The following is a 13,761-nucleotide window of genomic DNA, read 5'->3' on the forward strand; positions in this document are numbered from 1 at the left end:
GCAAAGGCCTCTCCATATTTGGGACTACATTCGTACGACAATAATAATAAAAGCTGAGTAAGTGCCTATGACGGTCCTGGCAGAGGATCAACCCAGGTTCCATTTGGCCACAATGTAGCGGGCATTGTGAAGTCTCCGGTCGAATCTCCCGAGCGTAGCTAAAACTTAGTTAGTGACTACACAGAATACAAGCCTCAATACTCACAGCAAGTCGGAAGAAATGCGGCAGGCTAGGCTCGAGGGCTGCGAGAGAGTAGTTGAGCGCGGTGCCCGCGTAACGCTCAACATCATCTACAAGTAGCGAAAATGAGTCCCATCCCTCGGGCAACACGTCCCAAGAAATGGTCTGATTAATGAATGGTATCGATGCGTTGAAGCTAGTCATATTAGTGAGGAAGGTTGGTAGATCCGACCCCAGGGGAGCATCCTGCCGCAGCTAGAGAACAAAGCAATCAGCCGACAATTGGTTACCATATCCTCGCATGCTTACATCTTCCGCAGTCTGTAGTATAGAGTCGAAGCCGAACGCGGCCACTCCGTTCAAAAATAAGCCCAACAGGAAGCCCTGATACATTGCGGACAATCGAGTGGGGAACGCAGAAACAGGCATCAGTATTATGCCGATGATGTAGTGGTGCAGGCGCAGTTCCAATCCCGGCAGTTGGGAGAGAACCAGAAGGATCAGTCCTCCGATTATGTACCACCCGAGATAGTATGGTAGCCAGCCGGTCTTGCGAACGACGCGAACTTGGTTCAACGCGAGGATGAGGACAATTACGATTATGATGACGAGCGCAGTGATAGCACCGTTTCGTTGGAGATCGGCAGCGTAGAGACGGTTAATGGGGATCTTGCCCATGGTAACATTTGTCAGAACAGTAACCCAGAAGGGGCCGAGATACCAAACCATGGCCTCGATGGGTGCTTTCTGGAGAAAGACAGGGAGAACGAAGCGGAAGGCCAGTCTCCAGAATGCATACGCGACGAAGAGAGTTGGTAGGAATGTGCTGAAAGCAGTGTCGAGTGCGGGTGGTGGGCCGTGTGGTTGTGAAAAGAGGACGACATGCCAAAAGCCTATGCAAACGAGGCACCAATATAGGATGATAGGTTTGGGTCGGAGAAGTAGGAAGAGAAGGCAGGTAATGATTACATTGAAAGCAAGGACCGGGTCGCGGATGTCTTCGCATTGTGAATTGTGGTTTGCACCACCAATAAACCGAAAACCGATGGGAAATACGGTTGGGAAGCCAACGGAATTGAGGCCGTTGGCAGAGAACGGTAAGAAGTCCGTAAAGTTGGACAAGAGCTGCAAGCTAGCGCAACCGCCTTTATTATGCGAAATGAGCCCGCTAGATAAATCCAATGAGCGTGTCATTCCAAGGAAAAGATAGCAAACGCACGCTTGGGTCGCCGCAGAGCAAATGAAGCTATCCCCTCGATACGTCCCATTATCATCGCCGCCGCCCACGATCAAAGGCACCAAGGTCATCTGCTGATTGCCGATCGTCCTGGGGTTCTGCAAGATAACGTCAGCGCACTGCGCCGGGCACCGAAAATCGAAGGTCGAGCCATCGTCAAATGGCCCGCACAAGTCGCCGTTGAGACCGCATCCATCATTGGCGGTCCAATAGGTGGCCGTGCATCCAATGAACGACGATGCAGGTGTAAGGAACCACTGCTGTCGCGTCAATAGAGCGAAGCCAATGATGTACGCGGCGACAAGGAGGGCGAAGAGCCATGGATTCCTGAGGGGGCGGGTTATACGGGTCCACGATGATTCAATGGGTAGCTTGATATGATGTCCTTTGACCACCACATCGATATCGAGAAACGGCGAGGGCGCTGTTCAGTGAGAAGTTGTTAGACTTCGCACGCTAGACTTTGAAAGGTTGAATGGACATCACCTGGAAGATCTACTTTAGGCCGTGGTCCTCTCCAGAACTGGAATATCCTGTATACCCTAGGGGAACGAGATTCCAGCCTCTGTTCCAAGCGACGGTGCCATGGTTCTCGTCGGCGAAGTGAAGCGGCCTCGTTGTCCCGCTCGTATGTCTCCGCTATTGCGGCGTCGGATTTTTTCCTTTCAGCTTGGTGTGTTACTTCCTGAGTAAGGGAAGAATTTGTGCTACCATCGCTGGAGGAGGGTGTCATTGAGTCCAGCGGTCATAAACGAGGACAAGGTGCAGGTGTAACAAGGAAACTGAGGCTCGTGTGCTCTCATGCCGACCGGGGATCCACTCAGGCACGTGGCTCATTCGGATAAATACACCTCGAGCTCAATTCAGGTTCAAGTACATTTGATATCTAACTACTCTCTTTCGCTCAAGCGGAGGGTTCAGGAAGGGGTCCCGCTGGGAAGGCATTGCAGTCAGTGAGTGATAAGACGGACAAGAAACGAAGCGTTGACCATAGTCATAGACAAGACGGGCCTCAATCACTTTGCCATCGGGACCAGTGAAGTAAACGTGGCGGGTGTATCGCGTTACGCCGTCGATGACCTCGGTACCCCAGATCTAGGGCAGTATTACTACTAGAACCTATGTGGAAAGTAAACAACTTACCTGTTTCGCGATCCACGAAGTCCCGCTCTTGGGTGTATCGCTCTCAACGTACGATTCTATGGCTCCATTCGTGACAGTCTCTTCTGTCCATCCCTTCTTCAAGAACTCCTCCTCAATATCTGCGACTGGTATTCTCCTCGATTTGCCGATGACATGGCCAAAGACATGGTCATTATGAGTGCGTTCTTCATAGTTCAACACACGCTCCTCCCGAGTGCCCGCAAGTCCCGCAACAACCTGGTCGATATCAATGTGCTCGACGCCTTCGCTGTCCTTGTAGTGTTTGACGGTCAAATGCAGCGATCCCATGCTGATGGCCCTGCGCTTGAGCCAACCTACACCTTGGGCGGTAAGGATGGCATCGGTGGAATCGCTGAGGCTTTTGTTCTAGGAAACAACATCAGTTTCAAACAAATGGGATCAATCTTCTTTGATACAACGTACCATGTAGAACGTGCCGCTAATATCGAGCGTCGTGAACTCTGCGGGGACGGCCATGATTTGAAATGCGGGGTGCGGGGAATGTGGGGTGTGTTGTGGCCTTGAACGACAACTCTACTCGTTAAGTACCTCTTGAATCATTATGCTCATCCGTGCGTACAATCACATGCTTTTACATGGGGAATGACTTCACATGTAAGCGCTGCTCTTGAGAAAGTACCATGTGGCGACCGTATATCCAGGACATTTGGTCACTCGTGGAACCCATACCACCTCCTGTTTATCTTCCAAATCTAGGAAGAAACTTGACATCAAGGTTTCATGGAGAATGTCAAAAGAATGCCAGATCAGCACCAGACTGTATCAAAGCTACTTCAATATGATTCGTATGCAAACGAGCTTGTCAACGGATGCAGAGAGCACTCCGTCGTAGCCCCGCCGCTAGTAACATCTGAAATCAACCGTCAGGCTAAGCGAATTAGGAGACGGTGTCCCTTACCGACGATATCGTAGGTATAGCTTCAGCGTCACGAAGAGAATGAGAATGTGGTCGCAATAGAGATTGAAAGAAGAATCACCGATCATGTCTGTTCGGCTGGAAATATGGTGATGACTCGCCACACCGCATCCTTGCCTCTCTCCCAAGCTTGGGGTCCAATAGCTTCTTGTCCTCCAAATTCAACCATGATTCCATCTTTCGACCAACTGCAGAATATGCCGATGGATCCGCTAGAGGGACCTGCGCCGCCGCCCTTCTTGTCAGGTTCGCCCAATGCGTGCACAAATTCCTTCCCAGAAGTCTGCGGGGTAACACTGATTTCGGAGGGCCGCTCTACGACGTTCCCGTCCTTATCTTTAGCCTCGGCCGTCAAAGGGAGGTTGATGGGTGATATGGGATATGTAGAATATTTGAGTTCTGCGGTACGACGCGACTTGGCTTGCGCGTCCGTGGGTTTGCTCGGGGGCATATTGTATATGTCGATTCCGTCGAGTGCCAGTGATTCGTCCTTGAGCTCGTCGCGTTTCATGCCCATCTTGAGCTTGTATCCATCGCGAGGCACGAATGAAAGGCTGGCGCCGAGATGGTAGTAGTTGAAGTAAACGATATCCGAGTACGACTTCACATCGGGGACATCTGCGTTGTCTTCAGGGCTTTTCGCGACGAGGCCTTTGATGTACTCTTGGAACAGCGCTGATGAGGGCTGGCAACCAAGCAGGTCACGAACATTGAAGTTTGAGTCCACCACCATCGTCGCGACGATCCAAATCACGACCACGGGCGCTTAACCAACAACGTTGAACACTAACGGCCATGGCCAGCGTGACCGACCCCTCCTCCTCACGACAACGAGCGACGAGCGACGAGCCTCCGCCACGAAGGGGAATTGTGTCAACGATACTCTACGCGCCCCTGCGACTGTTGTTCGCACTGCTTTACCGGGCAGCAGCCTTCCTACAGCCCTATGCATCTCAAATAATACCAATATTCATCTGCCTCCTCCTCGTACCCCTTGTCATCTCCCTGTCACTCTACGCGGGGTGGGTCGTATGGCGGAGTGTTCCAGTGGCATGGCAGGTGCCTATCGACTTCCAATACGGGTGAGTGAATTGGCATTCGCCGTTTGGTCACTTCTGACCGTGTGGAATTAGCGACGGTGCCTCGCCCTATAGCCAAGCTACTATAGCTGGTGTCGCTTCTCACCAGCCGTACGATATCTCTCTCCGACTCTCTGTGCCGGCTACAGAAGCAAACTTTGGCCTGGGGAATTTCATGGCTGCCTTAGAGCTAACAACGCCGTCCAACAAAAGTATAGCTTCTGTACGCCGATCTGTACGTGGGTTCGCCAGGTACCCATTGTATGTCAAGTCTCATGCATTTCCTCCTTGATCTATCAAAAGGCCATCATTTTGCCCTCTTCATCGACTACTCTCTTCATCTTTTCCACTCCGCGCAAACTCATCGACCTTAAAATACCACTTCTAGACTCATTTTCTTTCGGGACTTCCAAGGCCATGGCGCGTGTTGAAGTTGGTCGCCGTGATCTGTGGAAAACGCTTGGTAGAGGTGAAGGACGCGAGCTGAGTGTTTATTCCGCGAGCTTGGTCGGAAGTGTGCGGCATAGCGGTATCAAGTACGTTCCCCATCATTAAATGTTCACGGTTAACCCCCGTTTACAGGGGTCTAGTGTCTCGATTCCCGTTATTGTCTGCAGTCGTCGCGTCCATGATTTTCCTGTTCGTATGCCTCCTTGTCGTGACTTCCTGCATTCTTCCGACAGTGTTTGCTAATGATGGCGAATACACGAATACGCCACATGAGTTGCCTCCTCCGAAGCCTGATCTTGACCCAAGTTCTGGAGGCGATGAGAAGCCACCAAAGCCACGGAGACGTTCTCGGGGAGCCAGGAGCTCTATGCGACGGGTGGTAAGTTTGGTCTAAATTCCTTTTGGATCAAGCCTTCACTATACTCTCGCCTTAGGCTGTGAAGCGTGAGGGATTCGAAGAAGACGTACAATTGGTACCCTCAAGCTCTGGTCAACGAACCTCTTCGCCACCTTTAAGAAGGCGCCGATCACGGGTAGAAGGAGGCCTGTCCGATTCGGATGTGTAGACTATCGTGTGCCTCCCGGCCAACAGTCGGCTCCGGTGTATACGACATGGACCTTAGAATGGGATAGTTTGCTGTTGTGGCATAATTGCATTGTTCTGACATCTTTCCACGTGAGTACCTGAGTGGGCGACCGGGCGTTCTTCCTTACCTCCTCGGGGACAATGCGATTGGACACACTAAACGATCTATGTTTGACTAGTATTTAGTCCAAGGGCGCGTTGATATAGTTGCACTCTTTCACCCCGTTTCACTATACCCAAGATGTCCACATCTGAGGCTGACAATCTGTTCAAGGTCACCGGCAAAGTCGTACTAGTCACTGGCGGAAGCAGAGGTATTGGTAAAATGGTGATTGATGCAGTAAACCTCGTGGTCGTTATTCGCTGATGCATCATAGATAGCTACTGGCTTTGTGAGGAACGGCGCCAAGGTCAGAATCGGACCAGACAGTGTTGGCGATAACACTCACTTGTATTGCAGGTTTATATTTCGTCTCGGTCCACGAACCAATGTAACGCCACCGCTGCAGAATTGGCAGCGATAGGGCCGGGCGAATGCATATCCGTCCCTGCAGACCTACAGAAGTTGGAGGAAGTTAAACGCCTTGTACAAGTCGTAGGATCCCGGGAAGGCCGTTTACATGTCCTGATCAACAATGCAGGTGCTGCCTGGGAAGAGCCCATTGATCAATACTCGGTAACTTGATTCCTTCATCATTTCCTTTCACGACGATAGACCTCCCTCCCTAGGACGCCGGATTCTCTAAAGTAATCAATCTGAACCTTCAACGTGTCTTCACCTTGACCCAGAAGTGCTTGCCCCTCCTTCGAGCTGCTGCTGCAGAAAGTATCCACGATGATATTTGCACAGATCCAGCGCGAATAATAAACGTTAGTCGTTATCTCTTCCTCCGTCCCCTCTGCTGACGCGAACAATTCATTATGATCACCTGTTCAAAGATTGGCTCTGTTGAAGGGCTAGGAGTGCCCAACCACGAGACATATGCTTACTCGGCGTCCAAGGCCGCCCTACACCACCTGAGCCGGAATTTGGCAGGACGGCTGGGCTGGGAAGGTATCGTTAGCAACACAATAGCATGTGGTAGGTCGGGCATACTTCCGGACTAAAGACCGAATTGCTTACGCACCCGCGATGCACAAGGTCTTTTCGAAAGTAGAAGTAAGTCCGCCCCGGGCGTACATTGCGAGCAGGCTTCCATTTATCACTCTCACAGTGACCGCGCAAACCTTGGCCGCTAATAACGGAGAAGAAGTTTTGCGCAGTGTTCCCCTTCAGCGTATCGGACGCCCCGAAGATGTCGCCGGAACGGCACTATACCTAGCTAGTCCTGCAAGTGCATACGTGAATGGTGCCACCATCACCCTCGATGGTGGATATTCCGTCTCTATGACCTTGCACCGCCTGTGATGGTGGAATGCATCCCAATATAACTTATATGCTACTGGATTATACCAATTGACAGAGGACATGCAATCGTAGGAAGCCATGAAATTACTTGGAACCCTCGGTCTCCTTAACCTGTTCCACTTCTTTCTTGACGTCCTCTGACGCGCTCTCCTTCTCCGGCACTGCCTCTTTGACCGGTTCATTGACAGTCTTCGCAGCATCCGACGTCAAAGAAGCCGCCTTGTCATTTGGTGCCTCGGGTTGGGTATCTTTCGGCGCGTTCGTGCTCAAACCCTCCACCAAATCCTTGGCTTCATCGCCATCTAGGCCCAGCTCCGCAACCAGATTCATCAATTCGTCCTCGGTGACCTTGACACCCTGCAGACCGAAGCCAATCAATTCGTCGCCTAGATCAAATAATCCCTCCTTCTTGTTCTCTGCCAATGGTTTGCCTTTGCCCTTCAAAGGTGACGATATGGGTGCGAGGATCTTCGACCGGAGGTGTTCTGGTGTCATCTGTAAGGGCGCGACCGCGCCTGGTACACCGATTGGCTTGGCCACTGGTGCTGGCCGGTCTTCCTCGATTTCCGCGTTCCAAGAGTCCTTTAGTCGCAGGAACGTCTCCAGTTCGCCATATTCGACGGCTTCTTCACTGTTGCCATGAGCATTGAGTGTCACGTCGAATAAGAGCACCACAGGGATTGAGACCGCGGCTACTTACAAGTCAGTGAATGCCTGTCAGGCAGCAAAAAGTCAGATACTGTGTTCGACAGTAGAAGCATTGATGACGTGCCCCTGGACAGCGCCCGCCGACCAGTATCCCAGGCAGTTGTTGATTTGCTGCACACGTCCACGGTCAACGACTTGCTGCAAAGTGCAGAGTGCACGAACCAGGAGGTGCTTTCCTCTTCCAAAGCTTCTTGGCTTCTTCGTCTGAAGCCAGATCGTAAGAGGTAAACGGGATCTTCTTGACCTGAAGGATCCTCAGGAGGTACTCTAGGCCAATAGGCTATTTGAGTATCAAGCCAAGGGTGATTGACTTTGCCTTACCTTGTCGCTGTCGCAGAGCCGGCTGCGAGGCGATTGTGGTCAAGAATATTTGGATTGGTGGTGAAGGCATTAGATGGTCGTAGAGAGCAACCTTGGTGCTATAGATAAGAATCAATGTGTAAGATCTCAATCTAATCTTATCATTTGTTTCTCTTGTTACCATTATGGTCGCCGATCCTACACTCAAGGTCCTCGTCGTCTGTCTTGGGAATATATGTCGCTCGCCGATGGGCGAAGCGGTCCTGGCAGACGTCGCAGCCAAGAGGGGGATTGACATCGAGGTCGCCAGCGCTGGCACGGCTGGATATCATGTTGGAGAAGAGCCTGACGAGCGGTGAGTAACTCTGCTTCATTGAGGTGCTTCCTCATTATTAAGATGGCGACTTCAGAACGGTAGCGACGTGCAAGAAGGTGCCCATCCTTAATGAATACTGCGTGTACGGCGCACGGCTTTATTCACGCAGCAGATCCATCGTGTAGCATGGTGTCGCCATCTCCCATGAAGCACAGCAAGTCTCGACGTCTGACTTCACGAAGTACACCCATATATTGGCAGCCGACGAAACCAATCTGCGGAATCTCATGAACATCAAGCCCAAATCGGCCACCGCTGAAGTGCGGCTATGGGGATCGTATTTAGACAACAAGCCAATCCCCGATCCATACTATGGAGGCATCGTGAGTGCCAGCCGTTCGCGACCGTACTGAAAGTCTACTGAGATGGATATACAGCGAGGTTTCGAGAACGTGTATGATCAATGTACGCGACTCTCCAATGCTTTCTTAGACGAAGTTACGGGAGACAGCACGAAGTCCGCTCTATAGAAATGAAGTCATGTTTGATTCCACATCTTTATAAAGTTGCTATGCTTGTTTATTTTACATGCGTGTATTGAAAGGGTCAGTTATGAGTTGGCATGTTGACGGAAGCACGCTGGCCTGCGGCATCTTCTGCTTTCCAGAGGCTGGTGATGGTCTAGAGAGCAAAGTCGGAAACAACGCACGAGTGGGACACGCGTGCTACTAACCTTGTTCTGCGTGTAGAAGTTGATTCCACTGAAGAGACAGTTTAGTGGGTTTTAGTCAATGAAGATGGTAGACTTACCCTTTGCCGTAGAAGCCAATGTCACCCAAGAAGCTGGCCTGTGGAAGTTGTTAGCAATTGACTTACACAGCAGCGTGTGCCCTGACCTTGTTGCCGCTCCAGGAGAACATGGGCAAGGGAACGGGAATGGGGACGTTGATTCCAATTTGGCCGACTTCGACTTCATGCTCGAACTTGCGGGCAGTAGGGCCGGATTGAGTGAAGATAGCAGTACCGTTACCATATTTGTTGGCGTTGATGATATCAAGCGCGTCATCGAGAGTATCTGCGGTCAAGACCACAAGCACGGGGCCGAAGATCTCCTCCCTGAAGGTCATTTAGTGGACATTGCAGCAGTAGGGACGAAGGGTGGAAAGCATACTTGTATGCCTTCATCTCCGTTGTCACTTTCACGATGGTCGGACCAACGAAGTTGCCCTCGGGATATCCTTCGACCGTGTAGCCGCGTCCGTCGAGGACAATTTCGCCACCTTCCTCTTGAACGGAAGCGATCAAACCTTCAATGCGTTCCTTTGCCTTGGGAGAGATCACCGGGCCGCTGAAAACAAAGGTGTTGGTAGGGCAGCGCGCAGCGTAGAAAATAACCTACAAGTCGGCACCCTTTTCAAACCCGCCGTTGACGTTGAGTTTCTTGGCGCGCTCAATGAGGTCCGGAAGGAATGCCTGAGCCTCGCCGACGAGGAGGGCTAGAACAAGTTGAGCACTGGCATCCGTGCTTTGGTGTGCTTCACTCACCGACTGAAATAGCCATGCATCTTTGTCCAGCAGCTAGTGAAGACACTCAGAGGATATCAATTGGTAATAATTAGGCGAATATGTACCACCGAAAGCAGCCCCAATTATGGAGTTGAGCGCCAAGTTTTTGTTAGCTAGAACCTGTTGAGCATCGTTGACTGAGCTCAAGAAAAACGAAACTTACCGTCAGGCATAACTACAGCGTGGTTTTTGGCTCCCATATTGGCCTATGGAAAGCAAGTAAGTCAACTGAGCAAAGCATGCGCAGTGGCCGACATACCTGGACGCGTTTCCCATGTGACGTGCCGCTATATTCATCTCAGATGTAGTTTATACACCGAATCAAATAAACGCACCGTTCATATATGTGCTTACCCGCGCGATCGCCTCCAACGAAGCTGATCGCTTTAATGGCTGGGTGGTCGCAGATTGCGTTGACCGTTGGGACACCACCGTGGATCACGTTGACAACACCAGGGGGGAGACCTACCAAGGGACGGGCGGTTAATACAGGCCAACTTGGCCAACTTTGAACTGATATTATTAGTACATACCCGCGCGTTGACAGAGTTCGGCGATTATCATTGCCGCACCAGGATCGCGCTCCGAAGGCTTCAAGATGAGAGTATTACCGGTAACCGCAGCCATTGGAATCGTCCACAGCGGTATCATCCTGCGAAGATGAATTAGATCCGTGAGATAGCACACGCCGAAATACATACGCTGGGAAGTTGAAAGGTGCAATACTCGCACAGACACCCAATGGAACTTTTCGGGTCTCCGTGTCCATGTCTTTCGCAACTGCGTATGCTGTGAGCATTCACGTCGGGGAGCCGAAACAAGGCGACGTACCCTCAAGCTTATCACCCATCAGGTTGGATGGGATGGCGATGGCACTCTCTACGACTTGCAGACCTCGAAGGACATCACCCTGTGCGTCTGAGCACTCCGTTAGCTACCGCGGATCAAGAGAACCGATATGTCTCGTACCCGCAAACGTCTTTCCTTGTTCTAGTACAATACTGGCTGCCAACGCGTCCGAGTTCTCTCGTATAAGTTGTTGAAGCCTTGCAACGGTGTGAGCATCCCAATGTGCGTGCGAGAGGTCAACAAAGGACCCACTCAATTACGAATCGTTGACGACGGATCACGCTTGTACGACTCCAAGTCTTGAACGCCTCCGAGGCAGCCTTGACGGCCTGTTCGAATTCTGAGTCTGTAGTCTGCGGAACACGCGAGAGTAGCGTTTGTGTCGACTATCGTTGTGATGGAAATCAGAAATTGTGCCGTCAGCTACAGAAAGAAGCGAGCTCACTGGATCCACAACATCGAACCATTCCGAAGTCTGACTCTCGACGAATTCACCACCGATGAAATTCTTGGTGTTGCCCCCTGTGGCACTGGTGCCCTTCCATTCCGCCGATAGCTTCTCTGCCTTGGGGCGCGCCAATGCGTTCAAGGCTGCCATTATCGATGAAGATGATGAGAAGGAACGCGTGCGCAATGAGGCAGACCCAATTAATCTCACTGGCAGGTTCAAGGTCAACATGGTGAGAGAAACCGTTTCCCGGACCTAAGCCGAACTCAGGCGCAAGCCCCTAGCTCACTCGCGCGCCTGGCATCTCAGCATCTCGACATTAGAACAGAGCAGAAGCTTCGAACGCAACTTGAACCTTCTCAGCCACGACGCGATACTCGAAATCAGAGCCCTCGATATGGAAACGCAAATGCACGCCGACGATCCTTTGCACTCTGCTCAATCTCCCATGTCTTTTAACTCCTGTGGCACCCCTGTCATGCACATCCCCAGCGCAGAAATTCAAGCCTTCCTGGAGGCGTCGTTCAACGCAGCTGTGCCTGTGGGGTGCACACCCGCCGACAAGGATATCCTTGTCAATGCCATTTATTCCGCAAAGCAGAATAACCTAGATTATCTGGATATCCTCAATTCCCTTCACGGTGTAAGACCCTTTAACGACCTATTAGTAGCGCCATTTGATCAACCATATCATCCAGACAAATGGACACGTCGCTGCCCAATGGAAAGACTACTACCTGGCGCATGTACATGAAATTGATAGGTTAGTCTCAGAGCGAATCACACCCGTTACAACTCCAGTCCGAGGCGCCAAGAAGCCTCGCTTCTCTTCCCCATCGCCGACTCCTTCGACTCTCAGCCTAGGATCTTCTGACTCAGAAGAGCTACCGGAGTTCTTTACGCCAACATCCACCCCAAGTAAAGTTTCCCAGCCTCGCAGGTAGGTGGCTTCAACTAGCATCATCTGGAAGTAATTAATGTGAACCTGGGCTTGATTCAAAGCCCAGGCAATGGTGTTCCATTTCGTCAGGGCGAATTAAATAAAATGGCGGGGTATATTGCAACATTGGATGACTGGGAATCCAGGAACCGAGTGTCACGTTGGAATGGCCTCTCAGCGACTGTATGTGTTTTAAAATACTAATCTGACTCCGGGATGTAGCTAATAACAAGCAGACCACACCCTTCCGCTCTCCCGGGGCCTGGGAAGCCCACTACCGAAAGCGAAAAGATAGTAAGTAATAGTCATCCTCGAAGGATACAATATTTCATGCTTCATTTTGGCAGTCATCGACAATTTGGTTGAGCAGCTGCTTGAGTCTCGCCAAATCCCTTCCACCGCCCCCTCGGAGTCTGCCTGGGGCCCCCCTCAGCAGTACCCAGGCGACCATTACCTGGAGGGCTCATCGTACGAAACAGGATCCACCTCGTCCTCGGAGACTCTCAGCGATGCGCCGTCGTCTGATTCTGACTAACCATTTCTGTTTTGGTAATCTTGTTGCTATTTTGGGACTATGAGTGGACTAATACATATTTTGGAATATGGAAGGACATTCTAATGGTATAGTTTAGTTTGCAGCTGTTTAGGTAGAAGGATGCCAATGAAAGTATATAGGATGAGAAATGAAGTAAATGGAAGCAAGCCAATAGCATGCCGAGACGTCCCACGAGAAGGGCTCGAGGTAAGACCAAGCAAAAACAGAACTCGCGCGAGAGCAGAACAGAAAATGAGGAAGACAATGAGACAAGATGATGAAAGCGAAAGCGAGCAATGCTCAGTGCTGCACTTACTTAGGTGAGTCAGCGTGTTCACAACTAGATGTTGGAGGACTTACTCAGTTCAGCTTTGATTCATAGACTCTGCGGCATGGCGAGAGAGTCGTCGGGGTCCACCTGCGTGGGTTCGTTCTATCATTTCTCCTCGTTGGACCATGCGCAACCGAGCTCACTCTGCTTGTCCATATCCCGCCGGTCTGATTGGTTGTTCCGTTTGGAGGCGCTGGGTATCATGTATACGATATTCTTCGGGACAGGAACGGCGGGGAGTCTGCTATGGACGACAACTGGGGTGTCTTCGTCTTTCAGACTTTGCGGATATTGGGTGGATGTTGGGTCGAACTCTGCTGACTCTGACGCCGCAACAGAAACAGGAGCAGGAGCAGGGGCAAGGGGGTCAGGGGCATTGAAAGCTTGTTTGCAGGGCTATGATGCTTCGAGAGTTGAAAGTCGTTTGGAATCAACGGCCCCATCCCCGTTCCCTTGCCCACGTTCTCAGCGGTAACAAGGCGAGTTTATTCATCGTCGTGTAAGTCGTTTCATGACATAGCCCAGTTTCTTGGGTGATTTTGGCTTCTACGGGAAAGGGTAAGTGAAGTGACATAAATAAGCATAGAAACCTAACAAGGATTTGGAATTGAACTCAGGCTTGATCTGTTTCTACCCAAAGCGGACATTGCACTGTTGCTCGTTAGCCTCGTTTGAGAAGGCATCGAAGAGCTGTGTGCATTGGTTATACATGTTCTCAGACCTCGC

At 51.0% G+C, this 13,761-nt stretch overlaps 9 protein-coding genes across 9 annotated transcripts; 4 read left to right on the forward strand and 5 right to left on the reverse strand.

The window, feature by feature from the left end:
* Positions 1-65: 65 nt before the first annotated feature.
* PC9H_003517 (uncharacterized protein) lies at positions 66-2,151 on the reverse strand (the record flags this gene model as incomplete). The annotated part of the gene is made up of 5 exons (XM_036773110.1): positions 66-158; positions 206-436; positions 491-1,349; positions 1,401-1,842; positions 1,905-2,151. 5 exons carry the CDS (start codon positions 2,149-2,151, stop codon positions 66-68), a joined length of 1,872 nt encoding a protein of 623 aa, XP_036634583.1.
* Positions 2,152-2,322: 171 nt separating this feature from the next.
* PC9H_003518 (uncharacterized protein) lies at positions 2,323-3,059 on the reverse strand (the record flags this gene model as incomplete). Its single annotated transcript, XM_036773111.1, has 4 exons — positions 2,323-2,351; positions 2,408-2,513; positions 2,562-2,948; positions 3,006-3,059. The coding sequence occupies 4 exons, from the start codon at positions 3,057-3,059 to the stop codon at positions 2,323-2,325; spliced, it is 576 nt and encodes a 191-aa protein (XP_036634584.1).
* A 524-nt stretch (positions 3,060-3,583) lies between these two features.
* On the reverse strand, positions 3,584-4,252 carry PC9H_003519 (uncharacterized protein; the record flags this gene model as incomplete). Its single annotated transcript, XM_036773112.1, has 1 exon — positions 3,584-4,252. The coding sequence occupies one exon, from the start codon at positions 4,250-4,252 to the stop codon at positions 3,584-3,586; it is 669 nt and encodes a 222-aa protein (XP_036634585.1).
* Positions 4,253-4,314: 62 nt separating this feature from the next.
* PC9H_003520 (uncharacterized protein) lies at positions 4,315-5,614 on the forward strand (the record flags this gene model as incomplete). The annotated part of the gene is made up of 5 exons (XM_036773113.1): positions 4,315-4,601; positions 4,653-4,833; positions 4,902-5,134; positions 5,181-5,427; positions 5,483-5,614. 5 exons carry the CDS (start codon positions 4,315-4,317, stop codon positions 5,612-5,614), a joined length of 1,080 nt encoding a protein of 359 aa, XP_036634586.1.
* A 261-nt stretch (positions 5,615-5,875) lies between these two features.
* On the forward strand, positions 5,876-7,042 carry PC9H_003521 (uncharacterized protein; the record flags this gene model as incomplete). The annotated part of the gene is made up of 7 exons (XM_036773114.1): positions 5,876-5,962; positions 6,012-6,044; positions 6,095-6,310; positions 6,364-6,504; positions 6,574-6,715; positions 6,776-6,793; positions 6,849-7,042. The coding sequence occupies 7 exons, from the start codon at positions 5,876-5,878 to the stop codon at positions 7,040-7,042; spliced, it is 831 nt and encodes a 276-aa protein (XP_036634587.1).
* An 84-nt stretch (positions 7,043-7,126) lies between these two features.
* On the reverse strand, positions 7,127-8,141 carry PC9H_003522 (uncharacterized protein; the record flags this gene model as incomplete). Its single annotated transcript, XM_036773115.1, has 4 exons — positions 7,127-7,737; positions 7,793-7,861; positions 7,913-8,017; positions 8,072-8,141. The coding sequence occupies 4 exons, from the start codon at positions 8,139-8,141 to the stop codon at positions 7,127-7,129; spliced, it is 855 nt and encodes a 284-aa protein (XP_036634588.1).
* A 94-nt stretch (positions 8,142-8,235) lies between these two features.
* PC9H_003523 (uncharacterized protein) lies at positions 8,236-8,896 on the forward strand (the record flags this gene model as incomplete). The annotated part of the gene is made up of 4 exons (XM_036773116.1): positions 8,236-8,405; positions 8,461-8,482; positions 8,552-8,749; positions 8,804-8,896. 4 exons carry the CDS (start codon positions 8,236-8,238, stop codon positions 8,894-8,896), a joined length of 483 nt encoding a protein of 160 aa, XP_036634589.1.
* A 76-nt stretch (positions 8,897-8,972) lies between these two features.
* Positions 8,973-11,379, reverse strand: PC9H_003524 (uncharacterized protein; the record flags this gene model as incomplete). Its single annotated transcript, XM_036773117.1, has 17 exons — positions 8,973-9,047; positions 9,100-9,127; positions 9,177-9,214; positions 9,263-9,482; positions 9,538-9,714; positions 9,766-9,862; positions 9,912-9,944; positions 9,998-10,045; positions 10,096-10,138; positions 10,192-10,219; positions 10,268-10,397; positions 10,466-10,584; positions 10,634-10,712; positions 10,764-10,850; positions 10,902-10,978; positions 11,034-11,167; positions 11,227-11,379. The coding sequence occupies 17 exons, from the start codon at positions 11,377-11,379 to the stop codon at positions 8,973-8,975; spliced, it is 1,566 nt and encodes a 521-aa protein (XP_036634590.1).
* A 247-nt stretch (positions 11,380-11,626) lies between these two features.
* PC9H_003525 (uncharacterized protein) lies at positions 11,627-12,704 on the forward strand (the record flags this gene model as incomplete). Its single annotated transcript, XM_036773118.1, has 5 exons — positions 11,627-11,872; positions 11,928-12,169; positions 12,232-12,352; positions 12,406-12,463; positions 12,517-12,704. The coding sequence occupies 5 exons, from the start codon at positions 11,627-11,629 to the stop codon at positions 12,702-12,704; spliced, it is 855 nt and encodes a 284-aa protein (XP_036634591.1).
* Positions 12,705-13,761: the final 1,057 nt, after the last annotated feature.

Source organism: Pleurotus ostreatus (genome assembly GCF_014466165.1).
Source record: "Pleurotus ostreatus strain PC9 chromosome Unknown scaffold_2, whole genome shotgun sequence".
Classification (NCBI taxonomy): Eukaryota; Fungi; Basidiomycota; class Agaricomycetes; order Agaricales; family Pleurotaceae; genus Pleurotus; species Pleurotus ostreatus.